Genomic DNA, 18,103 nt, shown 5'->3' with positions numbered 1-18,103 from the left:
AAGGAAGGAAAGAGGAAGGAGAGAGGAGGGAGAAACATCTTCAGTGATACAGGAGGCAGAAGCTACCCAGGTTCTCAGGCAATGTACTGCATAGCTGTCAGAGCGCAGCCAAACCCCAATATTCTACTGAACGAAGCAACAGGACCAATCAGATGTGTACAGTGCCTACATGCCCTTGCACAGAACCCCGATTTCCTAAACAGGAACTCAGTCTGCTCTGGGCCCAGTTTTGTTGCCTCACCTGTGGAGTTATTTTAGACTAAGCCAAGTGATTTTCAGTTGAAGCAATTTGCCCCTCAGGGAATATTTGGCAATGTGTAAAGATATTGTTGGCTATCACAAGTAGGGGCATGCTTCAAGGACGAAAGAACATGGGCTCAGGGACTGCAGCCCAAGAAGGCAAGGCTGATACCTGTAATAGGGTGACACTGTCCCTGACATCTGAAAAGACAGCACACAGATGTCATCCTCAGGGAACATGGACAACCTGTGTCTATTCTGAATTCGCCTCCACACTTTTTCTTTTCTTTTGAGAGAGGAGTTGGGGTGGAGCCCAGGGGTAGGAAGAGATCACAATCACGTGTATGCACACTGTGGTTTGAGCAGGGATATCAGAAGACAATTTGCAGGAGTTAGTTTTCTATTTAAATTTTCTTAAACTCCAAGACCTACTGAGTTTAGAGTTCTTTCAACAAAGCCATGATTCACAGAAAACTGATTATGCCCTGGGCAACTCCTTGATAAGGCATCAACTAAGTTTTCCTACAAAAAAGCTAGATCAGAAGGATTTCCAGCTTTACAGGTTATGCAGTCTCTGTCGAAATTCAGTTCTGATGTTGTGGCATAAAAGCAGCCACAGGGGATACGCAGGCAACAGACCAAGGCATGCTCTTATGCAACTAAATTCACAAGAACAGTGGAAGGCTGGACCACAGTCCTGAGTTATTTCTACTTTCATGGCTATTCTATAACACAGGTACCACACTCACATTCGGTAGACAAGGTAAATGAGCTCAAAAAGATGGAATAACGTGGTAGGCTGGCTAGTTTTATGTCAGTGTGACACAAGCTAAACTCATTTGGTAGGAGGGAACCTCAATCAAGAAAATGCCTCCATAAGATCCAACTGTATGGCATTTTCTTAATTACTGATTAGTGGAGAAGGATGGTACCATCCCTGGACTGCTGGTTCTGGGTTCTGTAAAGCAGAAGACTGAGCAGACCATGACAGTATAGTATAGATGGAAAGTCTCCTGATTTTCTTTAATGATAAATAGTAATATGGAAGGGTAAGCTAAAGAAACCCTTTCCTCCCTAACTTGATTTTGGTGATGGTGTTTATCACAGCAGGAAGGACCTAAACTGAGACGTATGTAAACTGAGACTGGCTCACATGGCCAGTTACTAACAACGCAGAGCCGGGAACTGCAGGAGCCCTTGTTCTCCACCATAGCAACCTCTCAACACACTGGACAATGGGTAGAGGAGATAAAGCCTATGAGGCAGGTGAGAGCTGGGGGCGCAGGAATGGAGGGCACTGTGATGTCATAAAACATGCCCCTAAGCAGTCCCTGGGGAGCCCAGAGACGAGAAGTGGGGATTGGCTAGGGTGCAGCTAGGTTAGTAGGTGCTATCTAGTTCACAGGACCCCAGCACCACAGAAACCCAGACGGAATGGCACACACCAGTGATCTCAAGGCTTAGGAAGTCCAGACAGGAGGATCAGGAGTTCAAGGTCATTCTTGACTACCCAGCATGTTAAAGGACCCGTATCACTACTTTAGACCCTGTCTCAAACAAACATAAGACATAAACTTCCTGCCCTTCCCCAGAGTGGAGTCGGAGCAAAGGTGCAGTTGGATTGGTCTCTGAATGCTGATCCAGAGCTTAGTAGCTTTTGCAATAAGGAAGTGCTTTTTGATAGATAACCTATAGCTTGTGTGTGTGTGTGTGTGTGTGTGTGTGTGTGTGTGTGTGTGTGTGTATTATCCCTTTGTAGAAAAAAAATTATGTTTGCGAGTACTCATCCTCAATAATGTTCTTTACAGACTCTTCTCACAGTCTTCCGAACGTGTGAGGTGCAGCGGGGAAACCAAAGGCTTTGAAGCCATCTCCCAGAGCTGCCACTCAGCCGCACTAGCTGAGACCTTGGGCTCCTTGCTTTGATTCTCAGAGCCTCGCTTGCAGAATGCCATGTCACAGGGCAGCTGTGAGGCGCTGGTGTCATTTCTGGACGGTCTACACAAGGGAACTATTTTACTGGTGTGCTCGGGTCATCCGGAGCTGAGGCATCTCAGTCTTTCCCAGACTTAGGGTCTGCTTTGTTTCCAACCTTTCACCGCAGTATTTCCCTTTTACTTCACATCTAGGGCTCCTGGCACATCTTGTTTTATGCCTAGAGTACAGTGGCATTGTATTTCATTCAGACTGTGTCTCCTTTGAAACCCTACCACCCTTGATCAAGTGTCATGGTCTCCCTGCTGCCTTCTCTGAACCCCAGAGCTATGTCCATAGGTGGATGTGTCCTGAAGTCCCCACTGCCCACCTCTGGAACCAGTCACAAGATCCGGGATCCTGGGCCGCTCCCATGAGGAAGGAGGATAACCCCCTCAGTACATGGTCGCACCCCTCTGAGTAACTCACCTCCTGGGCATGCTCCTTAACTGGCACGTCACCACACACAGGCCCCAGAACACTGCTCTGTGCACAGCAAGATGCTCATCACTGCCACTGAGGCAAGGTCTCCGTCAATGGTCATGTGTAGACTGTCCAGAAATGACACCAGCGCCTCACAGCTGCCCTGTGACATGGCATTCTGCAAGCGAGGCTCTGAGAATCAAAGCAAGGAGCCCAAGGTCTCAGCCAGTGCGGCTGTGAATGGCTACTCCGGGAGATGGCTGCATGAGGCAGAAACCTGTCCTTCCTGTGGCAGTTAGGTGCAAGGACCAATCTCAACCCTTGTGGTTCTCAAGTCTTCTACCAGATATCCATTTGGAGATGAGACCCTTCCCTGCCTCCTCCTTGCTGATGGACCCATTACACCAAGAAGTCTATCAAAAGTGGGGACTCTCAGAGAACTTGCCAGGGAAGGAGTAGCTTTAAGGTGGAGCCAAGCAATAAAAATGTGAAGGCCCAAATATACAACTCAGTAACAAACGTGGAGACCCCTCTAAGTAGATGAAGTGTCAGGGGAGGGGCATAGCTAAGAGCAGAGGCCATGTGTGAACAGGGTGGATGTGCTGGGTCTCTCTTCCCACCATTTCTGCATGTAGCTCTTCCCACACCCTGCAGGACCTGCTCCTCCACCCTTTTTGAGGCCTGCAGGCCAGAGCCATCACTGGTTGGCCCCACTCTGGTCTCGACCTGGCCACAGTTCTCTGACCACCATCCGTGGCCTCCGAAAAGGACACTGGCTCAGGATGGCTCCTTGAGAAAGCTCTATCTCTTCCCCAGATGCTGACGGTGACAGTGGTGACTTAGAGGCCGCCAATTGCTCCTCCAAGCAATCACACCAGTCTGACCCATGTTTCCCACGAGCATGTGGCAATGAGATCTATCAAATGTTTGTTTATATCAACAGGCATTAGTCTGCTGTGTTTTCCTTAACCACCAAGCCTTTTATCCCGTGGAGGGGAAGAAAAGGGAGTTAATCTGGTGTGATTTGTCTCTGAGACGTCTACACTGTCTACTTTTTTTCCCTTTCAATCCCTGCATTTCCTCTTGGCATGATGTATCATGTACAAGCACAATTGCTGGCATTTAGCAAGCGTTGCCAGACGCCTGGGGAAGTGATTCGGGTGAGAGTCAGGAGACCGAGGGCTGTGAGAGGCCCTTTTGCTCTGCTTAGCTACTCGCCAACTGTTTCTTGGCCTTTTGTAAATGGGGTGAGGTTTGGTTGGCTCCATCTGCACCTCCTCTTCCCCCAGGCCACGTCAGGGTCTTCAGCCGGCTCGAGTACTCGGTGGAGCTGAGCTGAGCAGGCAGTCACCACAGGCTCTACTGTGAGCTGTTCGGATAGCTGTAAACCGTCCCAGCAGGCCCCTGTCTGTGTTGTCACATCCTGTGATCTGGAACCCACTCCTCCCAATCCCTCTGGTCTCCCTTCCCAGTGTTTCCCTCCCAATCCATCCTTCATCCCACCGCCAAGATGGTCCTTCTCAAAGTTTCCCCCTCACAGGCTGAAGGCTTCTCTCTCTCTCTCTCTGTCTCTCTCTGTCTCTCTCTGTCTCTCTCTCTCTCTCTCTCTCTCTCTCTCTCTCGTTCTCTCTCTCTCTAAGTAGCTCTTATATGACCTTCAGGTCTCAGCTCATGCTGCCTCAATGAACTTCCCCTAATCCAGTGGTTCTCAACTTGTGGGTCGTGACCTCTTTGGGGGTCAAATGACCGTTTCACAGGAGCCACATATCAGATATCCTGCATATCAGATGTCTGCATCACGATTCGTAATTGTAGAAAATTACAGTTATGAAGTAGCCGGGGGTCACCATAACAGGAGGGCTGCAGCATTAGGAAGGTTGGAAACCAGTGCCCTAATCCTTTCTTCAAGACTCTGAGCAGGAGCTTTCTGCTCTGAGCCTTCTGCGCTATAAGAGCCAGTTACTTGCTGAGGCTCCGGACTGCCACTGCCAGTCCCTTAGCGGAGCTCAGGATGCCCTTCTGTTTCCTCCGCCGACGTTTGGCACTTACTGCTCACTCAGTAAATATTTGCAGCGTAATGAAAACTGATCAGCCCAGGTGTATTAAAGCCTCTGGCCTCTGATTCCTACATGGCAGCCAGCTCATTAATGGAGTAATTTCTTAAAATCAAACAAAAATTGGCTGAGAGCAGAGCTCAGCTGCTGGGTTGCTCACACAGCAGGTACAGAGTCCTAGGTTCAATTCCCCAGCACTGCATAAAACTAGGCGTGGTGGCACACACCTGTGATCCCAGCTCTTGGAACCAGGGAACAAGAGCAGAAGTTCAAGGTCATCCTTAGACATAAAGTGAGTCTGAGACCAGCCTATCTAAATAAATAAATAAATAAATAAATAAATAAATAAAATTAAATAAAATAAAACAGGCATTTGTTCAAGTTGGAGCTACAGTTTGTCTCTGGCCTTCCTGGTAACCAAAGCCAAGAAGGGAAACAGTGACTTGTATAACTGTTTCAGCTCTGCTACAGAACAGCTTCGTCACACAAGCTTGAGTATCACCTCTTTTTCTTTCTCCAGTTCTCTTGCAGGTTCTAAGGAGGGGCTACTCCAAAAGAGCACTGGGTCTCATTGGCTAATGTCACCCTTGGGCACATTAAGCAAAGCCTACTCTCCTGGTGACCGAGACACCTCTGCTGACCTGTCTTGTTGGAATCTGCACGTGTCCCTACGAGAACTGCACAGGTCTTCCCCACTCCCCCAGAGGTCCTGCAGCAGACTGAGTCACTCATTAATGATTGCAAAAGCACTGTAAAAGGTAAGGCGAGCTAAATGGAACCATCTGACTTCGTTATCTTAGAATTATGTCAATCCTGAGCCAACCTTTATAGACATAAGGAGGTGGCAGCTTGTTCCTTCCTGGTTGGCATAAACCAAATGGCTGGCAGGGATTGGAAGGCTTGCTCTGTAAGAGGATACTTCTGTAAACTAAAATCAGTTATATTGCTGAAACTTTTCCTTGCTTACCCAGCACGGCCTGAGCGTGTGAGTCATGATCTGAGAGAAAGCTGCCCTTCCAAGAGCGTGCACCGCCATCGCCTTTCCCGCCCTTCCGATCCCCAACCCCTGGTTTTTACAACTCATCGGAACTACTCATCTCTGCCCCTTTCTCCACATTCCTGGCATCTAGAGGATGGTTTCTCAGTAAAGATTTGTAAAACGGCTACCACACGTTTGTGATCCTAGATGTCACTGGTGACCGGATCCTTTACTAACGGCTCCATGGGTTGTGCAAGCCGCTCTCTCAGCCCTGAAGTCAGCAGGGTGAGGCAGAAGACCCACGCGCTTCCAGATATCCTGGGGCACAATGTGAAACTCTGTCTCAGAGAGATCTATCTCAGTTTCAGAAATGCTAAAATGTGGGAAAGGTAGATAACCAGAAACCAGTAAGATCCGGTCTCTGCTCTGACCATGGCAGGTTCACCTACTCTATTTTCATCCCACAATGCTGCCCTGGAAAAATCTGATTCATGGCTCCTTCACTGCAGGGCTGCCTGACAGAGAAGTTAGTGCACGGTCAGGAAAGAGGGCCCCTCTCCTTCAGAGCCTTGACGTGTCTCCCAAAGACTCATGTACTGAAGTCTGGTCCCAGTTGCTATGTGTTGCTATGGAGAGGTGAAGGCTCACCAGGACTATAACTTCATAAAGGAATCCATGAGGGTGTTTCGAGCTTAACGTGCCATCAGGAGGCGGGAGTGGCTGGTGGACGAAGGCTGCCGGGAAGGGTCTGAGAAGGAGCTATGTGGATGATCCTGCCTCTTGGTATCCTGACTGCAAAGAGAGCAGCAGCCCTGCCCCAGTTCACCATGTCACCATGTCACCATGATGCCATGATGCTCTGCCTCTCTCAGGCCCAGAGCAGTGAAGACAGCTGGTGAAAGCTGTGTAACCACGAGGGAAAAAAAACACATTTCTCTTTGCCAGGTACAGTATTATTGCCCTTAATCTTAATGCTTGAGAGGCAGAGACAAGAGGATCCCTATGAACCCAAGGCCAGCCTGCTCTAAATAGCAAGTTTAGTGCCAACCAGAGCTACACAGTGAGACCCCTTCTTTAATTTTTTCCCCTTAGGCATTTGTCACAGTGACACAATCATATAAACCAGGCATACTAGTGCCTTCCTGGAGTGCTCAAGTGCACACACACACACACACACACACACACACACACACACACACATACACACACATACACACCACACACACACACACACACACACACACCAACTTTGAATTTAGCTCCTTTGCCAATTTAGAAGTCTTTTTTGGCCAAGTGCACAGAGGACCGTGAAGGTCCTGCGTGGATCTAGACATATACAGCTCAGAGACCCAACAGCCCTAAGCCAGGTCCATTTTCCTTCTTAGGCATCCAGGATAGGCCTGCTTCCTGGGAATCTGCTGCTTTCCTGAAGTGGCCTTGGCTGGACAGCCAGATACATGGTGTCTAAGTGCCAAGAAAGCACCAGGAAATTAGACCCACCTTCACACTGGTCTGAAGGACAAAGCCAGAAAAAGCACCACTGGGGGGGGGTTGTTTTGTTTTGTCTAATTCTTCCCTTCTCAAAAAGAAATCTCCTTTGTTTAATCAGAATATAAGAGGATATCTACTGGCCATAAAACAAGTTCAGAGAGAGAGATACCACATGGGTACACTGGGTGTTCAAGTGCTCAGGTATTAAAATAGACAAGGGTGTGGCTTTTAGTTCTGAGCCAGCCTCTTTCCTTTGATCCTCACCGCAGCCCTATGAAGCCCAGGGTAGTTCTCAAACACAAGGGGCTTGCTAAAATGGTGGTTGGCTTACCTAGAAGATTTCCTGATTGGTGGGTAGGCCAAGAATCTTTATATGTAACAGTCTCACTAATGCTGATGGTATTGGCCCAAGGATCATGCTTTGAGACACACCAAGCTAGATGTTGCCACTCCCAGTTTTATAGATGCGGACTGAGGGACAGAGCAGCCAAGTTACTTCCTAACACCAGCCATCCAGAAAGTGGCCTAATGGATATGCCCATCGACTGTCAGCTTCTGGAGTTTCCAGACTTCTACAGCCCGGTTTTCTGCCAAACAACCCTACAGTCATCACACCCAACTGCAAGAACGGACACCACCACCTCAGTCATCACACCCAACTGCAAGAACGGACACCACCACCTCTGTCCTCTCACTTGGCTGGTAAGGCCAGCTGCAGTCACCAAGGTGCAGGAGCTTCAGACCTCCAGGACACAGCTAAACCCCAACTCTGCAACCCAGGAAGACTGTTGCCAGTGGGTAGACCACACCGTATCCCAACAGACCCTGCAAGCCACGGCTTTAATTAGCAGTAACTGGGACAGGAGCCCAGATTTAATAAATGAGCGTGGGTCAGATCTCTGGAAAATTTCCCCGACACGGACAGGGTTCTGTTCTCTAATAGGAAAAACATGCCTGGCCGTTCCCAGCTCCCTGAAGAGCACTCTGCACCTCAGGACGGCAGATGTGGGACACTGGAGAAAGACGCGCGTCTCCTTAATTATATCCGCCTTGTAAATGCATGTGCCCCCCGGCCGCCATTTCCAGCCCTTCCTTTGGCTTCAACAGGCCTGCTCTTGTTACTGCAGCTTAGGCGTGGGGACACATGGCTCTCCGTCTTTGCTTTAGGGTAGAAAGTAACCTTTGCTTCCCAGTCTCCTTTCCTATGCTCTGTTTCTGGGTCTTAGCATCTAAGAAGGGCTTGAAGAGTGCAGGGCCCCAGGCCACATGTGTTGGCAGCAGCTTTGTGTGCCAGCAGAGACAGGCGGAGGGCAGGTGGAGGCAGGGCCGGAACTACGTGAGGGATGTGAGTGTGGTGTCTGCCGCGATGGAGGATCCCGTGTGATTTCCTCACGCTTACGAGTGTGCGGGATGAGCACGTGCATGTGAGCCCACAAGGATGTGGAAGCCAGAGTCTGCCTCGATGGTCCTTCTTTAGACTCTGTCAAGATTGTTTTCTGAGACAAGGTGTCCTCCTGGGACCTGGGGTCAGCCTCCGGGATCTGCCTGTCTCTGTCTCCTCGGCACTTGGGTTACAAATGTGTCACTGTCCCCAGCTCTTCTGTGGTTGCTGGACATGGAACTCAGGCCTCCATGTTTGTGTGGGAAAGCTTCACTGAACGAGCTGCCTCCCCAGCTCCCCAAAGGTAAGTCTTTAGGTTGGAGAATCCATCGTGTGGGGGGAGCAGGGTCGGCACAGAGACAGAACAGCAGTTCTGGGAATGCACAGCAGTTCCTGGGACACACCAAATCTTCCCCAAGTCATCACTGAGCTGGGCAGGAAGAGCTGTGTTCTGCAGCCAAACATCGCCCACCAGCATAGCCAGGTCCCCCTCAATCCCAAATGACATGTGAAGATGGAGAGGCTCGCCTTACAGGCGACTTGGAAAGAGGTGGGCTCTCCAGGGGAGGCTGTGGTGCCCACATTTCCCAATGCCAGGATGAAGGTTTATCTTAGTTTCCCGAGTCTCTTTCTAAACTAGCTCAAATCTGCAGGCAACCAAACCCAGTATCTAGGAGATCACAACCATTTTCTGCTCTTGGTTCATTATTCCCAATGCTGACATTCCTGTTTGATCACTCCACTGTTTCAAATACACTGGAGGGTGTGTGTGTGTGTGTGTGTGTGTGAATGTATGTCTAAGCGTGTCCATGTGGATGCACATATACATGCCATACTGCATGTGTAGAGGTCAGAAGACAACTCCCAGGAGTTGGTTCTCTTGTTCCACCCTGTGAGTCCCACCTGAGCAAACTTAGGTTGTCAGACTTGGTCACAGTCACCTTTGCCCACTGAGACATCTCTCTGGCCCACAATGGGATTTTTGTTATTTTTTAACATAAAGCTAACAAAGCCTGCCTGCCAGAGAAAAATGACTGTACCAGCAAGCTATACATTGTCACTCTTGCATCAACTCTAAAGTACATTCAAGCAAGTGCATGAATTATAAGCCAACAGCTTGGTGAATTTTCATGAACAGATCACAACACACATGCCAAGGAATAGAGTATGCCCAAACACCTCTGATGCCACTTTCCAGTCACCTCCCCCTCACTGCCCACAGGACACCCACTCTCACTTACAGCCCCAGATTTGCTTCAGCAGGCTGGAGTTTGTCCTCTGCTCACATGACAGCCTGACTTGCAGGTGGGTCACTCGGCAGTTGAGCAGCCCAGCTCTGCAGTGCTGACTGTGCGCTGGTTTAAGGTGGAGGTGGGCAGGGACCACCAGTTCCATCACCTCTCCTCTCTCACGATCAAGCTTCAGAAATTCTAAAGCCGGTCCAGGAACAGAGAAGGGGCAGGATCTGGGCCATATTGGCTGGAAGATGATCCTGTGTCTGGAGGTCTACCATGAGGTCAACATAGTGTCTCAGTGCCAGGGATAGCAGGAAAAAAATCCCATATACTTGTAGAAGTTGAGCAGGAGGCCTGGAGCAAGGTGATTTAGCATACTGTGTCCCAGTTTCTGGACCCTGGAGAAACCAGCACATGGCACTGGTTGGGCTTGTCATGTTCTGTTCAGCCCATCCTGCAGGGAAACCACTTCCTTCCAATACCAGTGCTGAGCCTACTGTCTACCTGTGTGACTCTGGGTACAGGTGCCAACTGCCAGCTGCCGGCCTGGACCTGTTGCCTCCTCAGCTGCCCTCATTCTGTTCCCCAGAACATATCTCTGCTGAGGGATGACTGTGCACCCCTGATTGAAACCAGCGTTGGGCTGGGTTTGTAGCCTGGGGCCAAGAGTACAAGCACAAAGCCCCAGGTTTAATCCCAGTGACACATAAATTGGACGTGGCAGCTCAAGCCTGTAATCCCAGCTCTCAGGGGGGTAGAGGCAGGAAAGTCAGAATTCATAGTCATCCTCAGCTACATTGTGAGCTTTGGGGGCCAGCCTGAGCTAAGAAAAGACCTTATCTCAAAACACCAAAAGCAAACACAGAGTCTAGGTTTTCCAAAGGTTCTCGACATGTATTATCAGATTTTTTCCTTCACCCTCATCACGGAGCCATTTTAACTGCACAGTGCAGATGGTGGGAGTCTGCCCAGGGCAGGAAGTGGTCGGGAAGAACAGCCCTGGACCAGGCCTCACGGCTACTCAAAGAAGCCCTTCCCGGAACAGTGCTCATGACAGCTCCCTCCTCGTTCTGCCTGATAGCCGGGGGGCTGTGGCAGAGACCCAGAGAGCCCGGTAGACGCTTGCCTGTGTGAGACGCCAGCAGAAGCAGAGGCAGCTCAGCGCTAACTCTGGCTAGAAGGATGTTGGGAAGGGTCTGCACACAGACCTTTCAGTACGTGCGTGAGACTCCGAGGCGTGGAGTGTGGCTTAGTGGGCCACGCTCATCTGGATTCTAGACCAGTGGCTCTCAGCCTTCCTGATGCTGTGACCTGTTAATACTGTTCCTCATGTTGTGGTGTCCCCCAACCATTAAATTATTCTCACTGCTACTTCATAACTTAATTTTGCTACTGTTATGAATCTAATGTAAATCTCTGATATCCACGATATCTGATATGCGACCCCCTGTGTAAGAGTTGTTTGAGCCCCACCCCCAATGGGTCAGAACCCACCGGCTGAGAACCTCTGTTCTAGAGGTCTTGCATTAGATCCTCAGCAGAGCAAAAGAACATAAATAAATCAATCTATACCTTCGCAGATATCTTTGAAAATACAGGTTTCTCCTTAAACTCAGGCTGAACCAAGAAGCCAGCGTTTTCAGAAAGCATTCCAGAAGATTCCAGTGTAGCTGATGCCAAGACATAGTGAGAGGAATAGTGATCGATACAACTCGATCCTCAGGTTGCAGATGGGAAAATGAAGCCCAGATGGCTCACTGAGAATCACAGAATCCATTGTGTTTCATACAAACGCACACACAGGCACACACAGAACCTGTCTGAGGGACTCTTCCTTTGGCAGACTCTCACCATGCCACCCTTTTTGTAAGGTAAGTGTGAAGACAGGGAAGGAACAGAGTTGTTTCAAAAGCCCAGCAGTTTCCTTTCTATCAGGCCCAAGCGCAGATGTGCTCCGCCCCTTTCAACACGTGCAGATGTGCTCCGCCCCTTTCAACACGTGCAGAACAAGGCAGAACTTCCTGGCTCCTCTGCCGGACCTATTCTGCCCTCCTAGTCCGTCACTCTTCGATAGAGCCTCTGCATGTGCTTCCTTCCAGTTCCAGCTGCTTGGCCTTCCATCTCTGATGCCCTCGGTACCCGGGCCAACAGAGCTTCACCCACCTTGGCCCATCTTCCCACTCTTTTAAGGCTGATGTAGAAATGTGATTCCTTAAGGAGGGTTCTTCCTCTTCCAGCCCTGGGTCCCTCCTCTTACAATCAGAGCCCTGGACCATTCATTTGCAATCTGCTGTTACCACCTATTATGTTCTGCTTTGAATTATGAACTTTAGTAACTCCCAGCTACAGAGCTCAGCATACCCTTCTAATTACCCACCCACCTAGTAACGTTCCTTGAACGTAATAAGTACATGAAGGACGTTAGCCATAGTGGAGCGAAGCAGTGCTGGGGGTGGGGTGCCGGAGACCGTGGCTTTTGGTTCCGTGACTTCCCTATTCTTCCTGGCTACCCAAACATTCCAGAGCTAATCTTTGCACAGTAAGGTCAGACTTCCCTTCACTATGTTTCTACGCTCATGATCAACTTTCCTGATGGTCACCACCCATAGTCATTGAGTCTCCTGGCTTCAACACTGGCAAAACACCTCTGCATTCTTCACCTGACAGGGTCGGAGTCAGTGAGGTCACTTCTGTGCTGCATCTTGTGCAGTGGACTCTGTCCATATCAAAATATCACTAACTTTCCTAAGCTGGCCAGCAGGCCTGGTGCCTGTCTGTTCCCCCTCCAGCCAGAGGTGGGACCGCCAGTTCAGTGCAGTAATGTAGCCCAGACAACTGTCTTGCAGGCTGGCCAAACCTGCTAACATGTTTTTAACCCAGCCTCCCCCAGAAGTTTCGGACCACATGTCACATAAGACCAGTCTCGCTGAAGACTGACCGTCATCTCCACGACTTGCTAACAACATGGCCGCAAGAAGTTAATTTCAGAATCACTGACAGATTAAGTTCTAGGGCCCGAGCCAAACTTTCAGAAAGGAGCCCTTTCTTCTTTGTTGAAGTATACATGTCGCGTGAGGAGGAGGGGTTCTCTCCTGCCAGGGCCCTGCAGCTGGAGGTCTGGGAGAAATCCTTACTGGAATTTGGAAATCTTAATCCTGAGTCTCATAGTTCAAGTGCCTAGTGTAGGTTTTCTGCTTGGGGAAAAATTCAGAATGTAACTCTCACGAGGAGCCATTCTCTATTGATGCCTCTTCCAACAACACCAGCCAGGCTTTCCCAAAGATCCCCACACCCCAAATAACCTCCATCAAGCTTCTGGGTTTCTTATTAAGGCATTCATACACACACACACACACACACACACACACACACACACACATGCAAGGTGGGGGGCTTGTGTTAGATTCTCAGCACAGCAAAAGAACTTAAATAAGCAAATGTACATCGTGGGGAATGTCTTTAAAAATACAGGTTTCTCGGGTTTCTCCTTATATTCAGGCTGAACCAAGAAGCCTGCGTTTTTCAGAAAGCATTCCAGAAGATTCTAGTGTAGCTGATGCCAAGACATAGTCTGAGGAACAGTGATCGATACAACTCAATCCTCAGGTTGCAGATGGGAAAATAAAGCCTAGAGGGGCCCAAATGGCTTACTGAGAGTCACAGAATTCGTATACATATTCTCTATTGTGTTATACACCAACATACACATGCACACATGTGTGCGTGCACACACACATCTATATATTTAGAATATCTACTTACCAACATAGGTCCACTTGGATCCTGTAAAGAACAGAGGGAAACAGATAAGTAAAACACAGTAAGGAGGCAAAGAAGAAACTCCACATCTAGTTTTGAAATGTGTAAGACTGAAGAGACTTAGAGCCAGAACCATGTCTCCTCGGAGCTGTGCTCTACACAGAGCTCAGGATGGGGAGTTTATGGGGATGGTTGTGGACTCAGTAAGAGGCTTCTGGAATAGATGCTGTCCCAGACATGTTAGAAAGATAGACATTATTAACAGAACAGGGAATTCCGAGTGACTTGAAACTTCAAAATTAATCAACATGTTGGTTCAGTGTAATCTCTCTCTCTCTCTCTCTCTCTCTCTCTCTCTCTCTCTCTCTCTCTCTCTCTCTCTCTCCTCCCTCTCTCTCTCTCTCTCTCTCTCTCTCTCTCTCCCTCTCCCTCTCCCTCTCCCTCTCCCTCTCCCCCCTGCCCTCTTCCAGTAGACGTCTTGTATATGAATTATAGTGGGCTCCTCACAATGGACCAAACACTCTTAAACTCTCTCTCTTCCCTGCTGGAAACACTATTTCTTGCTTTTTTTCCATCCAATAACATATCCTGGATAACTTTTCACATCAGTACTCAGCAGAAATGGAAGATGTTTACCCCCAAGGGAGCTGCCATCCTCATCTGAGTTTCCATGCCAGCCCTGGTAGGAATATGGAGGAGAAATCCTGCCAGGAGTATAACCCAAGCCACCCACCCTCCCACTCTGCACCCTTCCCAGTGTACAGGTCCCCATTCCCACGCCAAGTGATATTTTTAAGCAGTTGTTGCTCTCGCCCAGCCTGCCCTCCTTCACCCTCCCTCAGGAAGAACACTGAGCCCCCAAGCTAAGAAGTGTCTCCCTGTACACTGGGGGACCCCTGAGCACCTTTTGCCTGTTGTTCCCAAGTGTCTCTAGTTGGGAGGAATAACTAAGAGTAAGAACCTGGGTCCCTTTGTTTCTCAATAAAATGTGTGAGCTTTTATATGCTCACCATGAGCAGGAATGTCCTACTCAGGCCTACGGTGGTTCCTAAAAGCTGAAAGAAAACCTTGCGTTTTCATTTCTTCCTAATGCTGGTATCACCTCTTCTCCCTCCATTGTTGCTGTTACTTCCTTGTTTCATTTCTTTGCCTCTGTGTTAATTTCGTTTGTAGTTTCAAAGTTAATTGATAATTTTGATCAAATGAGACGTCTGGACACAGTTTAGAGTCAGATGCTTCCATGAAGCTTTTTAACAAACATCACCAGCCTCCTCCCAGACACTCGCCATTTACTTCCTAGGATGATTTTGGATTCTTATAAATGATTCTTTGAGTATTTTCTCCAAACCTTTTGAAAATATATTTCTATTGACACCATTTGGGTTTTGTAGACTCGAGCACTATTTACTGATGCCCTACCCCGGAAGGGAAATGTGTAGTTTTCACAGGTGATGTAGATAGACCATGTGCCTACCATGAGTCTCAGCATGTTTATCATTCATTTACCATGTTCCCATGAATTTCAGGAGCTTCCTAAGGGGTAGGGGTCAAGCTCTTCCTAGAATAGAACCATTACCTTTAAAAAAAAAAAGTTGAATTTGGGCAGCTCAGCAGGGCCTGTTGGAACTTGCAAACCCAGTTGGCACTGGGCAGGGAGATGCCCTGCGGAAAGGGCATTCAGCAAAGTCAGGCCAGAGGTCCAGGGTCCTGCCTTGCCTGCTCCCTTGGGTGCTAGCAGCTTCAAGGAGCTAATGACACTGCAGCCAGGCAGTGTGACCTTGCCTGGCTCTCCACCTTCAGTGCAGGCAGAGCAGGCTTGATGGAGTTCACTGAACTCAGCCATAGCAACAAAGAACACCATACTGTCTCCAGAAAACCTTCAGCTTCATCTTGTGCTTCTGCCCCACCCCCAGACTGAGGGCTTTTCTTGGCCATTTACTAGTGTCAGATTTGACAATGTCCAACCCCCACTTATCAGGCAGAACACACTTTGACCCCCTTACTCAGCTAACCCTCCACAACCTTGGATGAACTGGTCTTCTGTCCACTTCAGTGAGTTTTGCTTGACTTTATCCCCTGAGGCAGTCAAGAAACCAGCCCAATAAATATCAGTATAAAAGCTTAGAACCTAGAGGGTGTGAGGTGAAAGTGAGCTCTGTTGCAGGCTCCCTCTAACGAAGTTTGGAAAATGAGGCAGAGGTGACAGGGTGGGGGTGGGGCAAGAAAGAGGAGAATGAAGAGCCCCAAACTTGAAAAAAAAAAAAAGAAGAAGAAGAAGAAGAAGAAGATCAATAGAGCCTTTCTCTCCTTTGCATGAGGTGCTTGGTGCTAAAATGACTTCTGGTGAACTTCAGTCCCCATGGATTTCTTGAGAATTAGCAGTTAGCCAAACTTCTCCCGCATTCTGCTTCTCTCTGAGTGCGTGGGAAAGATGAAGGTAGGTAGACCCTGCTGGCCAGCAGATGAAGACTCAGTAAAGGGTACTTGCTTGTTGCCCCGAGGCAGTGTCCTCCGAGGGAAAAGGAATGCGGAGCTGATTCCTCTGGCAGGAGCGATGCTTTCTCCCTGCTGCCCAGCCAGGGGAGTCACTTTTCAGCCATAATGGTCACTTTTGTTCCCTTCTTCTGCAACCCAAGAACTGTACACCCACAAGCATCTCTACAGTGTGGGGCCCATGGACACAAGCCGAACCTAGTCCCCATCTTCTCCCTAAGGAGAGTAACTGGAGGAGAGGCAGGCTAAAGCTTGCTCTCCTTTTCCTATTCCAAAGCAGTTAATTATCCAGGCTTTGGACATGAGCCTACAATTCAGGCTCCTCTTCCCACCTCAACCTGACACCCTACTCAGCACCCTTGCCTTCGGGTTTCAGCCCCTTACTACAGTTAGAAGTAAGGCAGTGGAGCTTCAGTGGAGTAGAGTTCTCTAGGGGAAAGACAACGGTTAACAGTGGGCTACATTATCCCCTTGACATGAAGGTAAAGCCTACTGGTTAAATGCCTCTGAGGGTTCTGAAGATCAACCAGACTCCCCTTCTTTCAGATCACAGCACACAGGAAGACAGTCCTTTCTCAGCCCTCTGCACGTGGTTCCGGGACCTTGGCTAGCTAGCTTCCAAGCTCCATCTCCAGAGGTAATAGTGCTCAGAAAAGAAGCAAACGGGTAGCTACAACTGTGCACCAAACACCATTAAAAAAGGTAACGTGCCTCCAACTAACCTCAGCAAACAGTGCATCCCAAATGGTCCCAAAGCTAGCATCCTTTCTTAAAAAATGTGCTAGGCACACAGCAACTTCCCCGTTTCCTCAGTAGTGATTTATTTTATCTTTCAAAAGCCTGGCAGAAAGTCTCTGCCCAGGCAAGGCTGAGTTCACAGGACTTTTTTTTTTTTTCTTTCTTTCTTTTTAAGCAAGCAGAAACTTTACCGTTGAGTGGGGCTGAGCTGGAAGGCTGCTCCTTAAGAATCACCAACAGGAGGACAACAGTCGCGCGCAGGCTGCAGAGGGGCATCTTTGTCCAGGCGACTCAACGCTGCTGCTCCCTAGCTCTAAGCTGTGGGGCGCTCGGAGCTGGCGGCGGCACACCAGCACAGCGTGCACGTAGCCTGGGACCAAGGCGCGCACGTTGGTTGGGTTGACTCGTGGCTGCCTCTAGGCTGCTTTTTATGCCGCGACTCAACCCTAAACATGATGTCATCATGCAGGAAGGCGGGGCAGAAGGCCCAGCCTACCCGATGCGGGAGCCCCAGGTCCAAGGTGAGTCGCAGTCCTGACTTAAGTGGTCCTCAGTGGCCCACAGCTTTCTTCTGGACCACGGGTTACCTGGGGGAGCCTGTTCTCCCTGAGAGGTATGGGAAGTCAGGGACCCATGCACACCTCACTTCCCTAGATGTGTCTGTGGTCTGTCACTGCCCTTTCTTGAAAGCCCCAGCATAGGATGCTGTTGGGACCAAAGCCTCATTTAAGGCCTGAATGCTTCTGGCTGGTCTGGATGGTTTAGTCAAATAGCTGCGAACTGCACAGCACATCCAGATTAAGCTCCTCTCAATGAAACACAAAGAGACTTGGAATAAGAACCTGAGATAAAGAAATTCACAAGAATGAGTGAATACTTGGCGATTAGCATTCCCCCTAGGAGCAGGCATGTAGACAAGGCTCACTCCTTTACAAATGCCCAGGATCAGTCCATCCTTGGTAGGATGCTGGTGGAGAAGGTGGCCTCTCTGAAGCAACAGTGAGAGAAAAGGACTTGCTTCATTCCTGTGTCTAAAAGCGTCAGAGGCCAGGCTAGGTGAGGTGTGGGCCAGTGGTCCGGGTGTCTCCACTTTTCTCCTGGCTCTGCCTGCTTTGCAGTACGCTTGCTTACGCTCTAGACAAGAGCACGTTGTTCTGATCACGGTCCTGTCTAGCCTGTGTGGAGCTGAATCGAATTTGCCTCCTGCTATGTTGCCCCCCAACCCTTACTTCCTGTATCTTCTGTCCGTTATCCCCACCCCTGAGATAGCTTCTGCTTCCCTGGCTCCTCCTTTCAAGTGTCTCTATACCACCACATGTGGGTCTCCTACTGCCTA

General features: G+C 49.2%; 1 protein-coding gene across 4 annotated transcripts in view; it reads right to left on the bottom strand.

The window, feature by feature from the left end:
• CA12 (carbonic anhydrase 12) overlaps positions 1-17,043 on the bottom strand; it is a gene marked incomplete at both ends in the record, with an annotated part of 54,534 nt that extends 37,491 nt beyond the window's left edge. For all 4 annotated transcript variants that reach the window (XM_080934910.1, XM_080934911.1, XM_080934912.1 and 1 more), the window contains 2 exons: positions 13,540-13,560; positions 16,959-17,043. In XM_080934910.1, the coding sequence (XP_080791036.1) occupies positions 13,540-13,560; positions 16,959-17,043 (106 nt within the window). The remainder of the gene's footprint in view (positions 1-13,539; positions 13,561-16,958) is intronic.
• Between the last annotated feature and the right edge of the window lie 1,060 nt (positions 17,044-18,103).

This window comes from Micromys minutus (genome assembly GCF_963924665.1).
Source record: "Micromys minutus genome assembly, chromosome: 21".
Classification (NCBI taxonomy): domain Eukaryota; kingdom Metazoa; phylum Chordata; class Mammalia; order Rodentia; family Muridae; genus Micromys; species Micromys minutus.
The sequence above is the reverse complement of the archived record's forward strand: the minus strand, read 5'-3'. Positions and strand labels throughout refer to the sequence as shown.